We start from the raw sequence: 21475 nt of genomic DNA, 5'->3' as shown, positions 1-21475 counted from the left end.
CTGGATGGCTTCCCTTATTTAATATCCTCCACAGCACTTCAGCCTCTCTACTTCTTTCTCCAGATGAATTCTGCCAAGTTTGAACCTATGCAAAGGTCAGTTTCTACAAGGAATTGGAAGAAGGCTTTAAAATGTTTGCCCTGTTTGCCTGCAGTGCTATTTAGAGAGTTCCTGGCTCTCTTTTGGAATATTTGAGAAGTCTGCTAATGTGAGTTGGAAAGGCTGCAGAGATAAGAGGAACAAGAATTATAATACAAATTCCAGAGGCTGCTTTTATATCAAAATTACCCTCCAGGAACTTTGGGAATTGTTAGCTCTCTTTATTGTAGCACATTTCTGACTTGGTAGAGCACAATTCCCTCTTCTATATATGCTGCTATCTTCCCCTGTTAGAATGTCAGCTCCTTGAGGGCAGGAACTGTACCCCTTTTGTATTTATTACATACAGTTTGGCACGAAGTAAGTGCTTAATAGGTGTTTTATCATTTATTTATTTCATTCAAAATGGTACTCATTTCAATGATTTGGATTGCAAACCATTCACACCTTATCCTTCTTTGAGGAATAGATGGCTAGCTTTGAAAAATCATTGCATCTTAGATGTAGAAATAACTGGACCCCAAAAAGGTTGAGTAAGTGGCTCAAGGTCTATAGCTAGTGTCAGAGGCAGGATTTGAATCCAGGTCTTCTGACTCTAGAGCCAGTGCTCTTTCTAGTATATATTTCCCTTATTATTAGTGATTTTGATCATTTTTTTTGGGAAGGTTTCTAGTTCAGCCTATATAACCCAGTGCAGAAATCTCCTTTTCAGCATCCCTGACAAGTAGTTCATTCCAGCCTTTGCTCAAACACTTTGTAATGGTTGCTGTGATATTTTTCAGGAAAACTTCTTCCATGGTTGGCTAGCTCTTAACTGTTAGATTTTTTCATGATATTGAGCTGAGATTTGCCTAAAACACTACGATTGAGGAGAGATTATTTTTATATCCATTGGGCCTATTTCTGCCCACTGAAGTAACACTGGACCACTTTATCCTTCCTTCCATATGACAGCCATCTGAAAATTGGAACAATAATACTTGTAATACCTATCTCGGGGGGGTTGTTGTAAAAAAAAGCACTATATAATTTTGATTACCATTTTTGTTTTTTAAATTGTTTCTATCTAGTAACACATTTCTGGAGAGATTGTTTCCTTCATGGTTCAGTGGATAGAGTTGCAGACCTGGAGTCAGGAAGACCCAAGTTTACATTTGGCCTCAAGTACTTTCTAGCTGTGTGACCTTGGGCAAGTCACTGATCTGTTTTCTGCCTCAGTTTCCTCATTTGTTAAATGGGGATAATAATAGCACCTACCTCTCAGGGTTACTGTGAGGATCAGATGAGATAATATTTGTAATGTTTGTCAAGTGCTTCAGTGTCTGGAACATAGTAGGTGCTATATAAATACTTGTTTTCTCACTCCTTCCCTTCTTTCTTGCTACAGTATGCAAAATGTTAGAATTTCTACTTAGTTCCATTCCCTTGCCTTCAGATCCCCTCTAGACAGGCTTTTCCTTATTTCATGTGTCATAATTTCCAGACCCTTTACCATCCTATTTATTCTTCTCTGGATGCATTCAGTGTTTTCAGTGACTCAGTGTATGGCACCTAACAGGCATTTGTTAAAGTACTTACTATGTGCCAAGCACTTTGCTAAGTGCTAGAGAAAAGGCAGAAGATAGCCCCTGCTCTCAGGGAGCTCACAGCCTAAAGGAGGCAACATTAAAAAAAACCCCATACAATTATGTATGCAGAAAATACGTTCATGATAAATTAGAAATTATCAATAGGGGAAAGGCAATAGCATTATGGGAGATCAGGAGAGGCTTCCTCTAAAAGGTGGAAGCCAGGAGGCAGAGATAAGGAAGAGTATTCCAGGCATGCGGAACAGCCAGAGAAAATACCCAGGGGTGGGAGATAGAGTGTCTTGTTCAAGGAAGAGCCAGGAGGCCAGTGTTACTGGGTTGCAGAGTACATGATAGGGGTAGGGGGGGAAGAAGACTGGAAAAATAGGAGGGGAAGATGGGGACACAGTAATTTCTTTAGGTATTCAGGATCAATAGAGACACATTCTGTAGCTTCTTACAGGATCTTCTATAATTCAGGCTTCATAATTACCTACTTCACAAGTGCGTTGTGTGGAAAATGCCTTGTAAACCTTCATATATTATTTAAGTGTGAATTGTTAATTATATGTCCTCTGATGCATTTGTGGGACTTTAGCATTTATGTGTCCTCTAATGTGGCTTTAGAGTTTTACCTTGGATTTTGAAAAATCACTATTAGGGAGGCAGCAGGGAGATGCTACTGACCTAGATGCGATGCATATGGCACCAGAGAGGCAGTCCTTCATGGGGAAATGGGAACTTTTAAAGTGTACTTTCCCAGCTTTCTCCTCGTCCAGCAGATGCAAAGACTGAATAGTGGCTTAGCAGTCGCTCTGTCAGTAATGGTGGCCAGTGAGCAGTCATGTCATTCAGTTTGATGTTTTCCTGCCTCCAATAATTGTAACTGTCTGAAAGGGCAGAGAGTAAAATGACTACTTCAGTCTCTTATGACAAAGTTATACTTTGTCACTGTTCATCATGGAATCAGATCTAGGACTGGGAGAGGCCTCAGAGGCCAGCTGGCATAGCCCTGTTATTTCACAGATGAGGGAACTGAGGAAGGTTAATTGCCTTTCCCGGGGCACATGTGTAGTAGTATTAGAGGTTGGGATTTGAACTCATAACTTCTCACTGTAGAGGCAGGTCTTTTTTTGTTTGAGTTTTGTTTTTGGATAGGGTGTCACAGTGGCTCCTTTCTGGTTAAACACTTTTTAACTCTCCAGTGAATCACCTACATTCACTTTCTTTCCCTTTGGTACTTATATAGTTATCTCCCAGCCTCTTTCAGCTGTAGAGTGGTACTTGACAAGTTTGTTGTAGATGATGAGTTCTCTAGGTTAACCATAATCTCAAGAAGCTTATTAGGATGGGTCTATCTTGTAGTGTATACTCATTGTGCCATAGTTTGTTTGGATCTGAAATGAATTAAGATCTCATTCCTTTCCTAGTTTCATTCTGCCTGCCTTGCCAAATTCTGCCCTTTTGGGCACTAAATGGTTATATTTGTCCTAACTCTCAGAGCTGTGCACTGATCTGACCTGCCCATGACTGTTCCCGTTTCCTATCTTTTTAGACATTCTCATTTCCCCATTTGGTTTTTTACTACGTGTATCTCCTCATTGAAAAACAATCCCCCACTCTGTGTGTGTGTGTGTGTGTGTGTGTGTGTGTGTGTGTGTGCACGCGCGTGCCTGTGTGCCTTCTGAACCTTCAGGCAAGTCTTGGTATGTTGCTAAAGTGATTAAACTGATTCATTTGTGTAGGCTGCAGATACCATCTTTTAATGAAGTAACTGCTTGGGCCATTCCACAGAATGGGAAAGCATAAAGACAGCCAGGAAAAAACCAAGGGTTAATTTTTGCTAAGAGTAAGGGGGATCTGCTTTTTTCTAGAGATCACTCAGGTGAAGGATAGAAACGTGGAACAGAAAAAAAAGGATTTTAAGATGTACACCCCCTATCCACCCCGCTCTGACTCATGTCTCCCCTGATTAGCCTTTAAGGAATAAAATGGAAGTATTAAGTTTAGAAAGAGAATGAGCTCCTAGAAAAAGAAGTCCACTGAGACGATATCACAAGATAAGTTACATCAGGATTCTATTTGAGAAATTGTGTCATAGTAGAAAAGTTCTAGAGACTTTAGCCTCTTCCTTCATGAGAAGATTCCAATTGTAAGAATGAAACACCAACCCTCTGCATGATGACTCTTAGAAAAAGGAACCACAGGCTGATGAGCAATGACTTCAAGAATGTCCATTTCCCCTTGATCACTTTGAGCCCCCACAGGAAATCTCAGTATTTCATGTCAGGACATAAGGCACTGTGAGCACGTCAGTGCACCCAGAGGTTTGTGGTTTCTGGTCGTTTGGTGCCAATCAGAAAACTTGCTGAAGAAAAGGGTTTATGAGTCTGTGGGAATTGTGCTTAGTATGTCAGTCATGTACTAAACAAAGAGAGCAAATGATTTCCAGCACTTTAAAGGATAATCTTGATGTAGAGTGTTTTCTGGGGTTTGTACAGTACTCTTTGCTTCTCCTGTTTTTTTGTAGCCTTTGCAGCTGACTTTAGGTAGAATCTTTCTTCCAATGTTCCTTAGACCGACACCCAAGGGGAATTGGAATGGTGTTTTGGGAGTCCACTTGGAGTTTATATTTCTTTATGATGAAATGCTAATAACTTTCAGGGTCCCCTCTTCCCCATCAGAGAAAGGTTGATTTGCCAATAGTTTTACAATTTTTGAAGTATTCATTTCAGTAAATATTAAATTTGTGCTATGGCAGCTAGGTGTTGCAATGGATAGAGTACTGGGCCTGGAGTCAGGAAGACTCATCTTCCTAAATTCAAATCTGGCCTCAGACACTTATTAGTTGGGCAAGTCACTGAACTCTTTCCCTCAGTTTCCTCATCTGTAAAATGAGCTGGAGAAGGAAATGGCAAACCATTCCAGTATCTTGGCCAAGAAAACCCGAAATGGAGTCACAAAGTTGGACACAGCTGAAACAACTGAACAACAGTGGCATGCTTAGAAGTGAGCATTATGGGGCATCTGAAACACTGAAAACCATTTCCGGGAAGGGACAAGTGTTGAAGGGCAGTATCACGGAGGTCCATTTATGTCTTCAATACGCACATGCATTTAGCCATCAGGAAATCAGTGGGGCACTTTTCCTGATAATTAAATGAATGTGGAGCATGCATTTGAAACCTAGAGCTTTAAAATAGAGTAAAATTAGTAGACTTTGCTGATGGAATTGTGAAAAATCTGATGGAGAAGTGGATTAAGACTCTGTTTGTTCTTTTCGCTGAAAGCACTGTTTATAACATCAGTATAAAGAATACTGTTAGGGTAAAGGAGGACTGGTTACATTTAATTTCAGAGTAACAAGGTCTGGGAATGTGGACATATTCAGTTATGTACTTGTACCTTGAAACCAGTTTGTGATTTAGTGACCATAAGGAAAGTTGTGCAGAGCAGAATGTTGATCTCTTAATTGTACAGGATTTTAAGAGCAAGTGAGCAGTGGAAATTACTCTTAAAAAACATGATGTTTGCATCCATGTAGCAGATGATACCTGAAAGACATATTTACTTCTATTTAGTGAAGTGCTGAGACATTAATTGGAGGACTACCTCTGATATTTCTGCTTAAGCCAGTTACAGACTAATCTCTAAATAGAACCTCTGACTCAAATGGTAGAATTACATAGCCCAGTTGTTCTCATGTGTATTCAGCTGTGTTTAGTGCTTTTTCTTCTCAGAAGTACAGGTCAGATAAAGGGCCAGAGGGTACAGCTGTGTTAGTCCTTATTTGGGAGTTCCCAGTAATAGTGTGACAGAAGGAACATGCTATGGATACAAGCGTTATAACTTCAGAAGTTAGGGGAGGCCATTCCTAGCGATAGTCATTTCCAGAAAAAAAGTTGAGTTAGGGGATTTGCTGGAATCTTCTTCATATTGCCATCTGTGGGACTGAGTAACGCCTGGCTTGTCTGATCTGCTGTCCCAGTTTATGTGAGTTGGGCACATTAAAGGACTCATTGCAGGAGCGGGCACCACGTATATCCCCATGACCATTACATACCTATTTGCTTTCTAAAGAGACATCTCATAGCTCTTTTGTAGCTTAGGAATAATATGTGCAGAGTAAGGGGAGAGACCACCACAACCATTGATCCCTTGTTGTTGTTTTTTCCCCCCATCTCCTTTGGTGATTCTTAATTAAAATCCATTTTTAAGAATAATTGTTTTTTCAGGTAATGAAAACCTACCTTCTCTCCCTCTAATTCTGTCCCCTTCCAGCCTCTTTCCCCCATTGAAAAAGAAAAATCCTTATAACAACTATACCAACATTTCAGTGTGTTCTACTGTTTTTATTGTTGGGGCTTCTGATTTCCATTATACAGACTTTTGGGTTCTACTGTGCAGTGGGGTGTTGATTCCCTCCATCTCTAGGAAGAGGTTGTGATGATTTGGTATGAAAAGACTATTGAAATGTAGTGTAGAAAACTGTTGGGCATAAGAATAGTGTGTGGTGGTCCAGCAGTCTCCGGATTGCTTAGCTGTGCTGGTCTCTGACTCACTGACCCCTGTACTACTGAGATGCACACGATGCCCAGATGGCACACGGTGATGTCTCTGAGCTGCGACTCCCATTCTCTGCAGTGCATTCTTTAGTGATGTGTCAGGAGTTATTTATATTAAGCTCCTTTTTTTACTCATCAAAAGCAAAGTCTAAGGGTTGTTTATCTTTCCGTAGCTAACAGAGGAAGTTTAAATTCCCACTGTGATATGGCACTGATATGTCTGTATCATGTTTACTCATGTAATTAAATGAAAATCCTTAGTGACAGTGATACATTTGCAGCCCCTACATGATCATCATGATCACTATACAATAGTTATTAAGCCCTTTGTTCAAGGTCTTGTTGGGGTACACAAAAAGGAGATGCATTAAAGATAAAGGAATTTGACAGACAAGACACTGGAACACAGGACAAAAGCTACAGAATTTACATGAGTACATACAGACATTACAATACTCAACACTATGGGTAAATGCCCAAATGCTTGGTTAATGAGTGGTAGGGTAGGAGGATATGTGGTGGACATGGGGAAAAGTGAAGCAGGGAAAGAACTTGATTAAGGGAAAGAAGGTAAAGTATTCCTGACAAGGTAAATTTTTTAGGAGTTATTTCCCTTTGCCCCGATTAGTGCTTGTGCTTCATGCCAGATAGTTAATTAACTGACAGATTTTATTTTGCATTCCTAAATTCCCAGGAATTTGATTATAGAGTATACCATTAATTTAGTGGGTGTTGTGGAGAGAGGTTTATGTATCCTCCCCTCCTTGGAGACATCATGATCTGCTCATAGCATAATGCCTGGCACATATGTAGGCACTAATAAATATTTATTGTCTACCAGAGTTACGGGAAACCGTGGTTCTACACTACTGGTTCTATCCGTGTCCATGAGCTAGTTCTCAGCTTCTATGAAAAAAACAAAAACAAAAACAAAACCCCCCCAAAAACTCAGTACTTTTGCGTCCTGGCCAGTGGGTCTCTTAGAGAAAATTTATTAAGTCCTGAGCATATTTATAGAGAAATACAAAGGGACAAGTTCCATCTTGCTTATAAAAGTCTCTGACCCAAGCCATTTCACTTAGAGCGCTTAGGTTCAAGAACAAAGACAAAATTCCATAGTGAGGATTTACCAAGGGCGGAGTTTTTGATTCATCCTATAGTAAGTACAATTGTATACAATGAAGTATACAATGAAGAATCATTTCCCAAAAACTATTCAGCCCAGTCTAGGGTGGGGAAAGGGGTACTGTTCCCATAGCTTAACCATTACCTTGATCAGTCTCCGGGAGGATTCTATCCAGGGCCGATTAAGGCCTCCACTGTTACAAACTAAAAAGACGTTTAATAAGAATGAAGCAAAAAGATTTCACTGCTGGGCATTGTCTTTTTGACCTTTAGGCCTGGTAAGATATGCTAATCAAGTCACAACAGACTTTAGACAAAGACAATGAGAAAATATTCTAAAGAGGGAATGGTTGGGGGAGGAGTTTCTTGTGCCTCTCGGTTTTCTCATTAGCAGTATGGATTTCCCTGTTCATCACAGGGTTGGTGTGAGGACTCTTTTTTAAATATCTCCAGAGATCTGGATCTTGAGGATGGTGGCATAATTGGGACTGGATTCTAAAAAAAGTTTGAACCCTGGGAAGTGATGAGAGTTAAGTAGTTTTTGTTTCTGCTGTTATCTAGGATCTGCGGTCAGAGAAGGAGATGGAGACATCTGGAATGTCCATAGGTAGCAGATCTTCTTATATCTCTTTTATATGGCTTCTGAAGGAAAAAGCTGAGAGAAATCGCTCTCTAGCCAGAGGACCCAAAGAGAAGTAAATTTCTGAAGGTTCCTTTAAACTCACAATTGTCTGTTGGCTTTTTGCTCTAGATTTCTGGCATGTGGTAATTTAATTAAAGTAGTAGAATTCAGCTTTAAATGATAAGTTTTGGTAGTGAGGTGTGATATAACTTTGGTGTTCTGAGACCAGCTGGTCTTGCCCGGCACAGCGTTTAGTGCTGCTGATGCTATTGCATTCATCAGGCGCCTGGCCCAGGCCATGGAAAACCTTGAGAGGAGACAGTCTGCTGTGGGGCAGGAGCTTTGTCCTGGAATTTCCTGGCCTTTGTCTGTCTGCTACAGCCTCAGTGTTTCGAGACACTTGTTTTTAGTGTTAACTTCCTTCTGGGGGAAGAGTTGTGCTGCCAGTCTTATATTTCCTGTGCCAAGTAACCCCTCACTCCTGGTCAGTCAGGCATTTACGTCTCCCCAGCCCTCTTCTGCTGTATCTTTGGTTAAGCACTTAAAATCATTCTGACTTCTTAAACTTCTTCCAAGTCTTCTCCCTCATGCTGGGCAAACTGGCTTTTGAGAAAAACAGTTCCTGTTATTATTCAGGCCCACCTGAGTCAGTGCCTTCAGGCATGGCATGTTGGGCATTGAGAAGAGAAGGTTTTGGGGAATGGAGGCAGCTGGCCCCACCAAAGCTCCCAGTACTTTACTGGAGGAAGGTGAAGGTACCTACCTAGCCTGATATGGCATAAAGTAAGTAGCTGGACATCCTTGGAGGACTGAAGGACAAATGTGACCTCATTGTCCATCAAGGGTTGCCAACACCCTGATTCTAATGGTATTTTTTCCCCCCACTTTACAGCAGAGAAAATCATACCTCGAGCGCAGTGTGAAGGATGCAGAGGACAACATTCGGGAAATGCTGATGGCCAGAAGGGCACAGTAAAATGTACCACAAGAAAACCTTTATTCGACCCCCTTCCTCTGCTCCTGGTGGTAGGGCAGAGCAGCAGACTCTGGTGTGCTTTAACCTGGAGGACGTTTTGGAAACTCTTGCTTTTATTTGGACCATTGTTAGGCTGCTGCCTTCACCGTGGTGACCTCCTGCACCTCTGGCTGAGCCAACTGTACATCCTTGGCCTGGGGCTTGATTATGACCTGTTGAGGGTGAGAGGAGGAGGAGGGCCCTGGGCAGAGGAGGTACCCCTTGCTCAGTGACTCCAATGTTACCAGTTTTGTTAAACAAATAAAAGGTATCCATCCCCTTCTTTCAAGTTTGCTTTTCCTATGACTAAAGGGGTTTGCTACTCAGGGGATGGGAGGAAAAGGTACTATACTTCTATAATCTATAATTCTTCAATAATCAAGATTTCTTGCTGTCCGAATTTCTTCTACTGAATGTTATTGCTTCCTCAGCTTTTTGTCCCAAGTTTTCCTTCTCTCATGCTTAGCCCTCTTCTCTTCCTCATTTTATTTTTTTCCTAGGCTTCAGTTTCCACTTTTGTAAAATGAGAAAGTTGATCTGAAGTTTCCTTCAGCTTTAACATTCTATTCTGATCCTCCCAAGAAAATGAGATCTTTGTATCCCCCGGTGATCCTCCTTTATCTCTACCTATAATCCCACTCTTTCTTTTTGGTTGCCTTGAGTAAGCCTCAGCTCCTGAGAAACTTCTCTACCCTGCTTCTAAATATAGCACATGAAAGGGAAGAGAGTTAGGGGTCTACTTATCCAGGTTAATAAGCAGGGAAGTGACTTCATTCTTCAGATTTTGAACCTTTGTGGCTACAGGGGATGAAAATAAGGGTTGTAATAGATTTTTCCAGTGGGGGGCCTATGCTGGAATTGGAGCCTACCAGCATCAAATAGGAAAGGATTTTGCCATCCAGACTTGGTATTCTAGACAGCAAGACCTGGGGCTAGGACTCCAATAAAATAAGAATAGGGAGGCTAGTTGTTCTGTCCGAGGAAAGGCTGGGGTCCATAGTCATCTCCTTTACACAGTGAGCCTCTTGACACTGCAATGTCCTTGTCAATGTTGGGAAAGCATAAGTATTTGGAATTTGTTGGAGGCAGTGACGATGTGATTCCCCCCCCCCTTCTGAATAAGGAAAAAGTCTTCTTTGCAGAGTAGGAATCATTTCTCTGTACTCCCTGCCCTACCTCTGTAGGGATTTGCTGTTAACATTTCTATCAGAGGGGCCGCTTCCAGGTATGATCAAATAAAGCGTTTGCAGCAGGGAACACAGGAGAAACTTCAGATTGACTCCTTAGTCTTGAGTTGGTTCCTTACTGCTTTGCCTCATGAGCAGTGGTTTGGTGCCACTTGGTGGCCAGAGCTGGGATATATACTATAACTTGGTAATATTACTCAGGGATCAAATTACCACTTGGAGGGCAGATGTTTTGTAAGATAGTGTTAGAGCAGGGACTTTGTTTTCTCTCTGGAGGCTTCCATCGTGAGAATGAAAAGCAAACTCCACTTAGCCACATACTCAGTTACTTAAGGTACAGTAAGGGCCAGTGTTGCCTCTGAAGCAGCGTGCCAGACAGTAAGCTCCAGGGGTTCAAGAAAGAAAATACAGTTTATCAGGGCAGCAGGGGCCTCTGAGCAGGCTTGAGAGAGAAACAGAGGTTAGTGTCAGAGGTGAAGAAAAGGGAATAAACACAGTGTCTGTTGTGTTTCTCACACAATATTTGAGTAGCAATCTGCAAAGCAGTTTATATTCTGCACTTCATTTGACTCTGTTAGGTGGATAGATGTGATGTGGTTTGCCTGGTCACCCAGTATAGTTAGTGATAGGGTGAGGACTAGAAGCTAGGTTTTCCCCGACTTCCTAGACTAGTGCTCTTTGCACTCTGGCATATAACATGCCTGGTGCTCTGAGGTGGCTGAGCAGAAAGCATACTGCAAGCACAGGGGGATGAGAATGGATCGGTTAACTTGCCCGAGGAGCTCCGTTGCTAGTCTTAAGCACTGGTGTGGTTGCAAGGACGCTTTCCTTGGCTTCATCCTAGCCTACCACCCAGTTTGGTGCCAGTGACATAACTAACATAGAAAGGTGAGGTATCTTCTAGACGGCAACCACAAACTCAGTCATTAGGCTGGAAGCAGGCCAGTGATGAAATTTTTTAAAAGTTTTGTCCTGGTTTTTAAATGATGAAATATGAACAGAAGTGGTTTTGGAGTCTAAGCACATACACTACTTGGCCTCAGTGTGTGCCTACGGTATTATCCAGAAACACAGAGAAACTCATACTAATGAAAAGATACGCCGAGGTTCTGATTTCTGGTCTTATCTAGAATTGCATCAATACAAACACTGGGACTTTTGAAAAATTTATTGACAAGGAAGTATTGAAACATTGAGTTAGGAAAGAAATCATTCAGTGGCTTGTATTGTTGCATATTTTGCCACTGCCATGAACAGTACAATTTAAAATGATAAATATAAATTTCATATTCAAGCCTTTGGCCAAAAAAATCATTTAGCACATTTGTTAAAGTACGACAAAAAAATTAGAAAATGAACATTAGAAAGATCATGTCACTAAATTAAATTAAACAGCAAAAAATCACTTCTAATCTAGGATTCCATTATGCTGCAGTTGAGATATGTGTGCAGAACTTGTCATTCATTATAGCAGTAGAAAGAGATCAGGACTCAGAACTCCATCGATTGAGGATACAAAGCCTTCTGGTAAGGAGGTCGAGGCTGTTCAAGTTAGCATGTCCCAAAGGCAACAGCAGCAGAGAGCAGTCCAGCAAGCTGTGAGGCAGGCAGCTTGGCCTGTGTCATCTCGTCTTTGGTCTTCCACCACATACACTGGGGGAGAAGAGAGAGAAAGCATAAGAAAAAAATGCAATCTAAGTTTTAATGAATGTATCTTGGAGGACATAACAGAAACAACAAGGCCTTGGTCTTCTCTGCTTACCACTTCTAAACTGGTGATTGTTAATGAATGTGAGTTGCCACATACACACAAAATGGCTGATGCCCTGTCATTAGTTGGGTACTCTTGCATCCTTCAAAGGGAGAGACAAATAACAAATTGCAACTCGGCTATTATAACCACAAAGGGATGATTTCTAACTCTGAACAAGCATTAATGAAGCGGAGCCTCATTCTCACTAGTAAATTAATTCAGCAACTCTTATCTTTCCTCTTTTGTCTCTGTTCTATTTTTATCTTTTTTTTTTCCCTGTTAAAAGAGTTCTGGGTTACACTGAAAGGAACACAGCAACTGGAAGAAGTTATTTTATTACTGAACCTCTTACAATCTTCCAACCCTCTTTGCTGACAGTACTCTAGGGCAGGGCTTCTTAAACTTTTTCCACTTGAGACCCCTTCAGCACTTCTTAAACTGTGGGTTGGGACCCTATATAAGAAGCTCTGCTAAGGCAGCAGTTTTCAAAGTGTGGTTCAGGGACCACTGGGGGCTCCTTGAGATGCTTTCAGAGGGTGGGGTTGGGGGAAACACACTGGTGATGAAACTAAGATATTTTAATTTTTAATAAGGTAAATAATGATACATTTAATCCATACGAAATGGGGGTAGGGGGTGTCTTCAGTAATTTTTAAGAGTGACCGTAAAGGGATCCTGAGACCAAAAAGTTTGAGATGTGCTGCTATATGGCCAGGGGTTCAGAACAAAGGTAAAGATTGCAGAATCATTCCTCTGAAAGCTGAGTCTTGCATAGAAGGAGAAAGAGGGGCTTTGGAGCATTTTTTCAGAATACAAGTTTCCTTACTTCTGGTTCAGTGAAACGAATCACCTCCCAATAACATGTGTCCACATAACCATTCCAAAGCTGAATTCCAACAATCTATTTCATCCTCCTGGCCATCAAGACCTCAGCCTCATCTTGCGCAGACAATTTATGAGAATAAAATATGGACAGATGAGCCTTTCAACTACTCATGTTTGGAGAGTTTAACATGCCCTCCTTTCTACAAACACTAAACAACTGACTGCTCCCTTCTTGTGTATGACTGCTTGCCTGAACTTCAGGCAGAGCCTTTCCCTCCCCCTTCATTCCCAGAAATAGACTGCCTGATTCATAAGGCAACCCTTTACCTATGATTCTAGCCAGATGCTGGCTTGAGGCCGGGTCACCATGTAATGATCGCCATACATGGTCTCACCCCATAGCCCTGATTCCTCTGTGGTGGATGACTCTGCCCTTCACACTAAGGCCTTTCATTGGTAGCCTCAGAAAAGGATCATCCATCCCGCTTGCTCTCTATGAGGCTAGACTGAAAGCTACCACTCCTATCCCAACTACTACCATCTGACATACTGTTTGTCCTAAAGGAAGGCATCTGCCCTCTTTCGTCTCCCTCCTCAACTTCAGTCACAGTCATTGAACTGTAAGCAGCTGTATCAGGGAGCTACTGTAACAAAAATCAGAGTAGTAAATGCAGACTGCTTAAAGGGAGACTAAGGCCTGTTTGCTACCACAGATTTTTCTCCTCTCTGGTCTCCCTCAGTTTGGTCCAGTCTGATAATCTGTGTTTTGTGGACTTACATAATCTATATATGTAATATATTTTGGAATGTAGTATTACAAAGGTGGAGGCAGTTCAGCCAGTGACTACAAAGAGAAAGGCAGGCTTAAAACGTTGAATGCCACATCCATCTACCAGAGGCTAGTGGGAAGGCTGAAAATTTAATCTGCTTTATACCTATACATAGCTTATTCAAATATTTTACAAGCCTCAAAATACCCAAACCCTTATTACAATTTTTAGCTTAAAGGTAGCCAGACACCTCCCATGAAAACTAAGGACAGATGGCGAATAGATAGTGAGCCAGACCCCAGGTGAGGGCTAAACTACTGGTGGCAGAGAACATTAAAGAGAAAGACCAGGTCTGTGGGCCAAGAGGCATCTGATCATTGTCCAGTCAGATTCCCTGGCAGGGGGCAGCTAGATGGCACAGTGAATAGAGCTCCAGCCTTGGAGTCAGGAGGACCTGAGTTCAAATCCAGCCTCAGACACTTGACACTTACTAGCTATGTGACCCTGGGCAAGTCACTTAACCCCAATTGCCTCACCAAAAAGCAAAAAAGAAAAAAATGTATGTACAAATTCCCTGGCAACCAAATTCCAATTATGTTTTAGCTTCTCAGCAGTCAATTATAATTAAAACAACATGACGGGACATCAAGGGAAATTTTGGTTGACACTGATGGCTTGGAAGTGCCCTGGGCTTCAGTAGAGCATGTGGAAGGCAGGGTATATTTTTGAAATCGCTCTTATTCTTATGCCCTAATAAAACCTATGTTGTTGTACCTGATGCGCTGATCTCAAATTTATACCCAATTTGCCCTCACTGTTCTATCTACAGAGACCCTAAGTCACTACCTGCAAAGACAGGGGAAGGAATGGTATGGGTTAAAATGGAAACCCAGGACAAGGAAGTAAATTTCTGCTTGAGAACCCTAATGTTACCACTTCCTTCGGACCAAACAGACATGTAATTTATTCTGCCAAACCATGGGTCTATGAAGGGTACTTTCATTGGCTGTCATATGGGCATCTCCCAGGCACTGATGAAAAGAAGTCCTATGGTAACTGGGAAAGAGAAAACTCAGCCCCAAGTTCCTCCTGGAGTTTGCTCCTGACTTGTAAGCTAAGGAATCTGGGGCAGCAGAGGGAACATGTTGAGGTTCCTTGTAGCTGATGTAGTGGACGATGGGCAGAGATCCTGAATATCTAGTGAAGAAGCTTCCTCTATGGAAAGAGGTAGTACTATTTTCCTAGCGCCCTGAGAGGGCTCAGTCTCAATGCCATGTCTCCACAATGGAAAGAAGAAGCAGAAAAGGAGTGTGTGGGTCAAGAGGAAGCAGAAGTCCCTTCTTTCCTTTCTCCCCCCTCCACTCTAATGACTAGCACTCTCTGTATAGTGCCCAGAAGGAAGAAAGGAGGGAGAGGTTAGCAGTCTTTACATGGGTAATGCTTGGAATGAGAGCTGGGGTAGGAGGGGAATTCCAGATTTACTTGAACTAGTGATATGATGCCATCCTGAAAGTAATTCCACCTAATGCTGTATTCTGTCTCTTCCTCGTGGCTGTAGAAGCCTTGGGCTTGTCTTTTCCGTGGCCCATATGTGATCCCTGCTCCACTGCTGCTCCAGGTGATTATCTAAAAGATGCATTACTATGGGTATTTTCCTGTTCCTGTATACTGGCCCTGGAAAGCAAGGACTCTCAGCTCCCTGACAGTGGTTATGTTGGGGCCAGACTCAGGATTACCTGCTTTGCTTCTAAATTCACTTTGTCCCTTCATGTACCCTACCTACCCTCAGACGACTATGGCCCTAGCACTAGCTTGCACAGCAGCGGTACCATCACCTTGCACAGGGAAGTGGAGATGAAAGACAATATGGCACATACAGCAGAAAAGCAAGTTCAGGGGTATAGCTTCAGCGTTTACTAAAGCCTGAAGCTCGGAATCACCGTTTCTAGCAAAAGCTTTGGGCTGAGCTGAGAACCCGCAGACCAAGCAGGATCAGGTGGCTATTAGGAAAGCAGGCCTTTCCCTGGGGGTGTCAGTGTAACCACAGCAAGGAAAGAATCAGGCACTCTTAGGGATTCTATTGGTAATGTGCCCAACCTGATTAGGGGCCCTTCTCTTAAGTACAGGGAGGCTGATATGGGAGATAAGCAAGGAAAGGTATACAGAGGCCAGACCTTGGCAGCTCCTAATGTATGCTCATGCCTGTGCTGGGCTCTATGGCAGAGGGATGATGAGAGAGCACATCAAAAGAAGAAGGGTGACCCAGTGCCTTGTTGAAATCCCCTTTATGTGACAGCCACAAGCCCTGAGGTAAGGGATACATCTAACTCTCATGGCCATAATCCCACCAAAAACTATTCTCCAACAGAGAGAAGATTGTCCTCCTCCCAGACTGTAGTGTGTTCCCAGCTCACTTCCTTTAGTTTAGTTTAATCACAGTCCATTGTCCACCTTAATGACATCCTAGGAGAAGAGTTGCAACTAGTGAAATAACCCAGATGGAAAGGGGAATAGGCATTTTTTCTGGTTTCTGTTTGGCAGCCACCAGCTCCAATTCCCTGGGCGGGGAGAAGGCCTACCCAGTAACTTTAAAGTTTTAAAGGTTTTGTCGTGATATCAAGTGATTAACTAAGTGACTGGGATTGGTCAAGGGTCCAAAGGTAGCAGGCATGCTGTTTTCCCAGCCTATTCTTCTACTTTTCTGAATATGCTCCTTCAGTTACCCAGAAGAAAACGCACATGGACAGACACAGGGAACACCAGCATAGAGACAAGGGCAAAATGAACACACACATACATGAACAGAAATTCCCATACGCAGTGCTGCTCAGCGAAACCTCACTGCAAGCACCAGGAAGGGCAGTGCCTCCCTAAAGGCCTTGACGGGGGGGGGGGGGGGGGGGGGGCGCAGCACGCCTTGACTATCTTTGAATTCCTACCTTAAGTTATCAAACCAATCAATTGACAAGCATTTATTAAACACCTGTTTTGTTCTAGGCACTAAGGATACAAAAGACAAGAACAAAATAACCCCTATCCCTAAAACAGCTTACCTTCTATCTGGGAAGCAATATGTACACAGTAAACACAAAGTAATTGAGGGTGGGGTGGGTGGTTAGCAGCTGAGAGAGGGCAAAGGTGGAGGTGGCATATAGCTGAGCTTTGAAAGGAACAAGATTTGGGAAAGGTAAAAGTAAGGAGAGAATTAATTTCAGACATGGGCTCTAGACTGTTGCAAAGGCTAAAGAGGAAGGGGAAAATTGTGTTCACGGAACAGCAAGCAGGCTGGTTTGGTTGGAAGGTAGAATGTGTAAAGTGGCATGTAATAAACCTCAGGTCAGCTGGAGCCCTGTTGAGAAGGCTGTGGAGTTTATATTTTGTCTTAGGGGCAAAAGGGGAGCCACAGATTATTTCTGAGCAGGGGAGGGACATGGTGAAAGCTGTGCTTTAGGAAAATCATTCTGGCAGCTGTGTAGAGCAGAAACTGGAGTGGAGAGACTGTGGAAACCAGGAGGCCAGTGAAGAAACCTCTTACAATGCAGCAGCCCAGAAGTGACAAGGGCCTGGACGGGGGTGATGACCATGGTAGCAGAGAGGAGATGAACACTTGAGAAGTGGCTGAGGAAAATGGACAAGAATGAGCATCTGACTGAATGTGGAAGGTGAGGAAGAGGAAACAGGCAAGGACAACTGTAAGACTGCAGACCCAAGTGTCTCTTAGTAGTTTTGGAACTAGGAATACTTCACCTGGGGCAGCCTGTCCATGGGTAGGTACAGCTGTGCCCAATGGCGGCCCAGAACAGTGGAGGGCTGTAGCACGGGAAAGAAATGTGATCTGCCCAAGTCATTAGCATGTGTGTGTTTAGTTGTGTCCTACTTTTGGTGACCTCATGGACCACACTGTCCATGGGGTTTCATGGCAAAAAATACTGCAGTGGTTTGCCATTTCCTTCTCCAGGAGATATATAAGACAGACAGGTTAAGTGACTTGCCCAGGGTCACACAGCTAATAAGTGTCTGAGGCTACACTGAACTCAGGTTTTCCTGATTCAAGGCCCAGAGCTCTATCCATTGAGCCACCTAGCTGTCCTAAGACACTGGCATTCTGAGGCAAATCTCTGCCTTATGCTAGTTGGAGTTCTTCCTTGCAGGATGGTGCTGCCCTCAGCAAAATATAAGGAAGTTTGGAGGTGAGGTGTGTTTTAGTGAAAAGAGAGTGAGTTCTCTTTTGTATTGGAATTCAAGAGTGAGATGATTGCTAGATCAGCAAATCACCTGCATAAGAAACTGAACCCAGAGATGTAGAGAAGATCTCTGAGAGAAGGCACAGATAGAAACGAGGGCCCAGGAGGATCCCCAAAGTGTGGGAGCAGGAACAGGACAATGGAGCAAATGAAACTAAGGAGTGTTCAGAGAGGGAGGAAGAGGTCCAGGATAGAATCAGTGTCCCAAAAACCAAGAAATGAGAACAACCAAAAGGAAAGGGGTGGTCAGCATTATCCCAAACTGCCCAGAAATCCAAACGGATGAGGACCGAGTAAAGCCATCTGAGTTAGGAATGAGAATCCAATGCCGGGGTGGAAGCTGGATGCCTGAGGAGGGAGAAAGCACAAGGAGCCCAATGAGCAAAGTTACAGATTAGAGAGACAGCGTCATGGCTTGAGGGGACGGCAGAATAAGGGCAAGATTTTGAAGGCTGGGATAGGCCAGGGCATGTCTGCAGCCAGCAGAGGTAAAAGTGAAAGGTGGGAGGGCAGATGATTGATGAGGCTGGCTCCCAAAAGAGAAGTGAGGGGGAAGGGGAAAAGGGATACATCAAGGGTAGAAACAGAGGGACTGACTGGCCTTTCACACTCGTTTGGACATAAAGAAGCAGCAAATTTTAGAGGGCCAGTTAGATTGAAAGAAAATCCTAGCAACATAATAACAGAATTTTAGAGGTGGAAGGAACCTTAGAAGTTACCCAGCCTGAACTCTTAGATATGTGGTGTGCAAGAAATGAACTGTTTATATTACACATTTATTAAAGCATTCACAACAGATGAAATCAAATGTTAAATGTATTATGTCATTAAATTAAACAAAACCCAATTGATCAAGGATTGTGTTTAAATAGCACTTAATGTGTGCAAAGCAGATCATTTATTACAGCAATAAAAAGGGTTTAGGACCAACGGGGATAAATGTGTACTAAATGCAAAGAAATCAAAACCAAACCAAACAAATGACCAACAACAACAGAAAAGCTGCAAGTTATTCAGAAAGCTGCCAAAGCCAAATTATGATGTCTCTGTGTTTTACCATCTAAAATAAGAAAAGAAAAAAAAAGAGGAAGAACATATCATAGAAGAAAATAAACTCAAATTCACAAATCACCATGATTCTTTGCTTCTCCCCTAGAAATATGGGGAAAGAAACTCTTTTGAAGCACCTGACAGAAATGACTTGGCCATTCATCGCCTTAATCTGCTTAATGACAAAGACTTAATTTCTCCTTGCCTCCTAAGGGACAAGAAACTAAAGCAGATGAACTCTTATACTAGCCAAAGTATACAAAGTGCTGCTAAGTCAGCTGAGACCACTTAGAATTACAGAATATTAGAACGGAAGATACCTTAGAGATCATGTAATCCGACTTTTTTTTTCCATGGCTGAGGCACAGAGAGAAGTGATTTGCTCCAAGTTACAGAGTTTACTAAAGATAAAGCTCTACTTTCATCAAGTCCCCCTTTGTCTAGCTGCACAGTACGCAGACAAACCAAGGCAGGTAGGTCTGAGCTGATTACTGTTGGGACTGGAATTGGACTAAAGTTGCCCTGAATTTGCCCACCAACTTCATTCTCCTTCGAGTCATCACAGTGAAAATAAACAGGAATGTGGTCTGGGAGCCACAAACTACCCTACTAAAAAAAAGAACATGCATCTTTTCTGGGTTTCCAAGTAGTTCAAAGTTCCCTTTTTTTCCTGGAGACTTGTAAGTAACAAGAATCAAATTCCCCACATTGAGAAATGGGCAGAGGGGAAAATATTTAAGAGCCCATTCATTCTCTAAGTCCTAGAGGCCAACTGGAAGGGGGCAGGGCACCAGGGCATCATATTTAAACATAAGACCAAAAAAAAAATTAGTATTACAAATGTATCCCTGGAAACACGTTCTTCCACGATACAAACTGGACCCTTAGAAGTGAACTGAAAGGCTCAAGAGAAAGAAAATGACTATTAAAAAACAAATCACATGGAAAATCATCTGAGGAAAACACTGAAAAGTCAAATCATTTTAGACTAATTCAGATCCTGTAACTGAGTGCCTTGCACACAGCAGGTGCTCAGAATATACTTGCTGAATTGCTTTAGATGCCATAATTTAAATTTTGGTGGTTTTAGAGTTGACTTCATGGCTCCAGGAAGATAAAGTAATAGCTAACACTTCTATAGTGCTTTGCAAGCATCATAAAATGCTTTTTACAAATGCTATCTCATTTTATCCTCACAACAATCCTAAGGCAGGTGCTATTAGTATCTCCATTTTACAGGTGAAGAAGCCAAGGCAGACAAGGGTTAAGTGATTTGTCCAGGGACACACAGCTAGTAAGGGTCTGAATCTCAATTTGAACTCATGTCTTTTAGATTCCAGGTCCCATACTCCACCCACTCACTGTGCAACCTTGCTGTTTTAACCAACTTTTGCTGTGGGAACAGCTATCAAATCAATACTACCCTTGCTTCTGGAAAGGCCATGACAACTGATTGCCTGATGGCTCTTTACTACACCCGTGGGATGCCCCCTTCCCCTCCCCCCCCCAAAAAAATTACCTTCTCTGGCCGCCACTCTTCTTTTTGGGTTGTCTTCCCCTATGAGACTGTATGCTCCTTGAGGGCAATGGGCATCTCATTTTTTGGAATCTGTAAATCCAGTATCTCACACACTTCCTGGCACATGGCAGGTACTTAATAAATGCTTTTTTATTCATTTATCTGTTATCTGGCATATAAGACCTCAAACCTTTTATAATATACTTATTTTGCAGAAAGAGGTAGTATGAAAGTAAACAAGGACCGTTCACATTAGAAGAATTCTGCATGTTTAAGCAGCATAAAGCTTTTGAAAGAGTATAAAAGTAGATCACAATGGATGCAAGAATCACAAGGAATAAAAGCAGGCCAGGAATTTGTGGCACAGGTAAATTAACTGAGTTTCTTTTTGAAAAGGAATAATCTAGCATCAGAAATCGTATCCTGAGAAAGGGTTTGGTATGTGATGAAGGACTTACACAGGATAGACACATACTAAATACTGAACTGGATCCAGATTTCTGGACATCCAAAACAGTGAAGGTCCAGGCTAAAAGGGCTGGACATTCCATAGTGATATTTTTTGTGACTACTTGCTATAAATGAACTAGGCTAAAGAAACAAAGAAACATGCTAGAGCAGGGGTGCTTGGCCAGCCTGGAATCCATGAACCTGTTTTTCAAAATAATTTGATCACTGTATTTCAATATAATCGTTTCCTTGGCAATTTTCTTATTTTATGCAGTTAAAAACATTATTCTGACAAGTCAATAAACTTCTTCACCTAGGCTGCAAAAGGCATCCATGACACAAGAAAAGATGAAGAACCTCTGTCCTAGATGTGCAAGATGGGAAACTTTTTTTCAGGATAATGTTAACCATTTATAAAATAAGGCTTAAATTGGACAATCAAGAATCTCTTTGCTGGATATTAAAAAACAGAGAATGAAAAATCCAGATGCAGACTATCTGTATAAAATACTCAAGTTCAGGAATTAGTGAATAAAATCACAGAATCACAACACTTGAGAGTTGGAACTCAGTGGCCATCTAGTCCAACCTGTACATGAAGGGAATCTCTATTATAACTTCACATAACAATAATAAATGGTTGTCCAGTCTCTGCTTGAGGACCTCCAAAGAGGGGGAACGTG

At 42.2% G+C, this 21475-nt stretch overlaps 2 protein-coding genes across 9 annotated transcripts in view; one reads left to right on the top strand and one right to left on the bottom strand.

Annotated features, from left to right (window-relative positions):
• Positions 1 to 9277, top strand: part of PFDN1 (prefoldin subunit 1) — a 64645-nt gene extending 55368 nt beyond the window's left edge. The window contains exons 4-5 of one of the 4 annotated variants that reach the window (XM_078150476.1): positions 7919 to 8052; positions 8872 to 8997. In XM_078150476.1, the coding sequence (XP_078006602.1) occupies positions 7919 to 8052; positions 8872 to 8902 (165 nt within the window). In that variant the 3' untranslated portion in view covers positions 8903 to 8997. Of the gene's footprint in view, positions 1 to 7918; positions 8053 to 8871 lie in introns of all 4 variants that reach the window. The other 3 variants (XM_021005205.2, XM_021005206.2, XM_021005207.2) reach the window with 3 other exon arrangements.
• A 2057-nt stretch (positions 9278 to 11334) lies between these two features.
• Positions 11335 to 21475, bottom strand: part of CYSTM1 (cysteine rich transmembrane module containing 1) — a 169996-nt gene continuing 159855 nt past the window's right edge. For all 5 annotated transcript variants that reach the window (XM_078150475.1, XM_078150474.1, XM_078150472.1 and 2 more), the window contains exon 3: positions 11335 to 11834. In XM_078150475.1, the coding sequence (XP_078006601.1) occupies positions 11728 to 11834 (107 nt within the window). In that variant the 3' untranslated portion in view covers positions 11335 to 11727. The remainder of the gene's footprint in view (positions 11835 to 21475) is intronic.

The sequence above is a fragment of the Phascolarctos cinereus genome, unplaced genomic scaffold (assembly GCF_003287225.1).
Source record: "Phascolarctos cinereus isolate Bilbo 61053 unplaced genomic scaffold, phaCin_HiC Scaffold_2;HRSCAF=192, whole genome shotgun sequence".
In the NCBI taxonomy this organism is placed as follows: Eukaryota; Metazoa; Chordata; class Mammalia; order Diprotodontia; family Phascolarctidae; genus Phascolarctos; species Phascolarctos cinereus.
The sequence above is the reverse complement of the archived record's forward strand: the minus strand, read 5'-3'. Positions and strand labels throughout refer to the sequence as shown.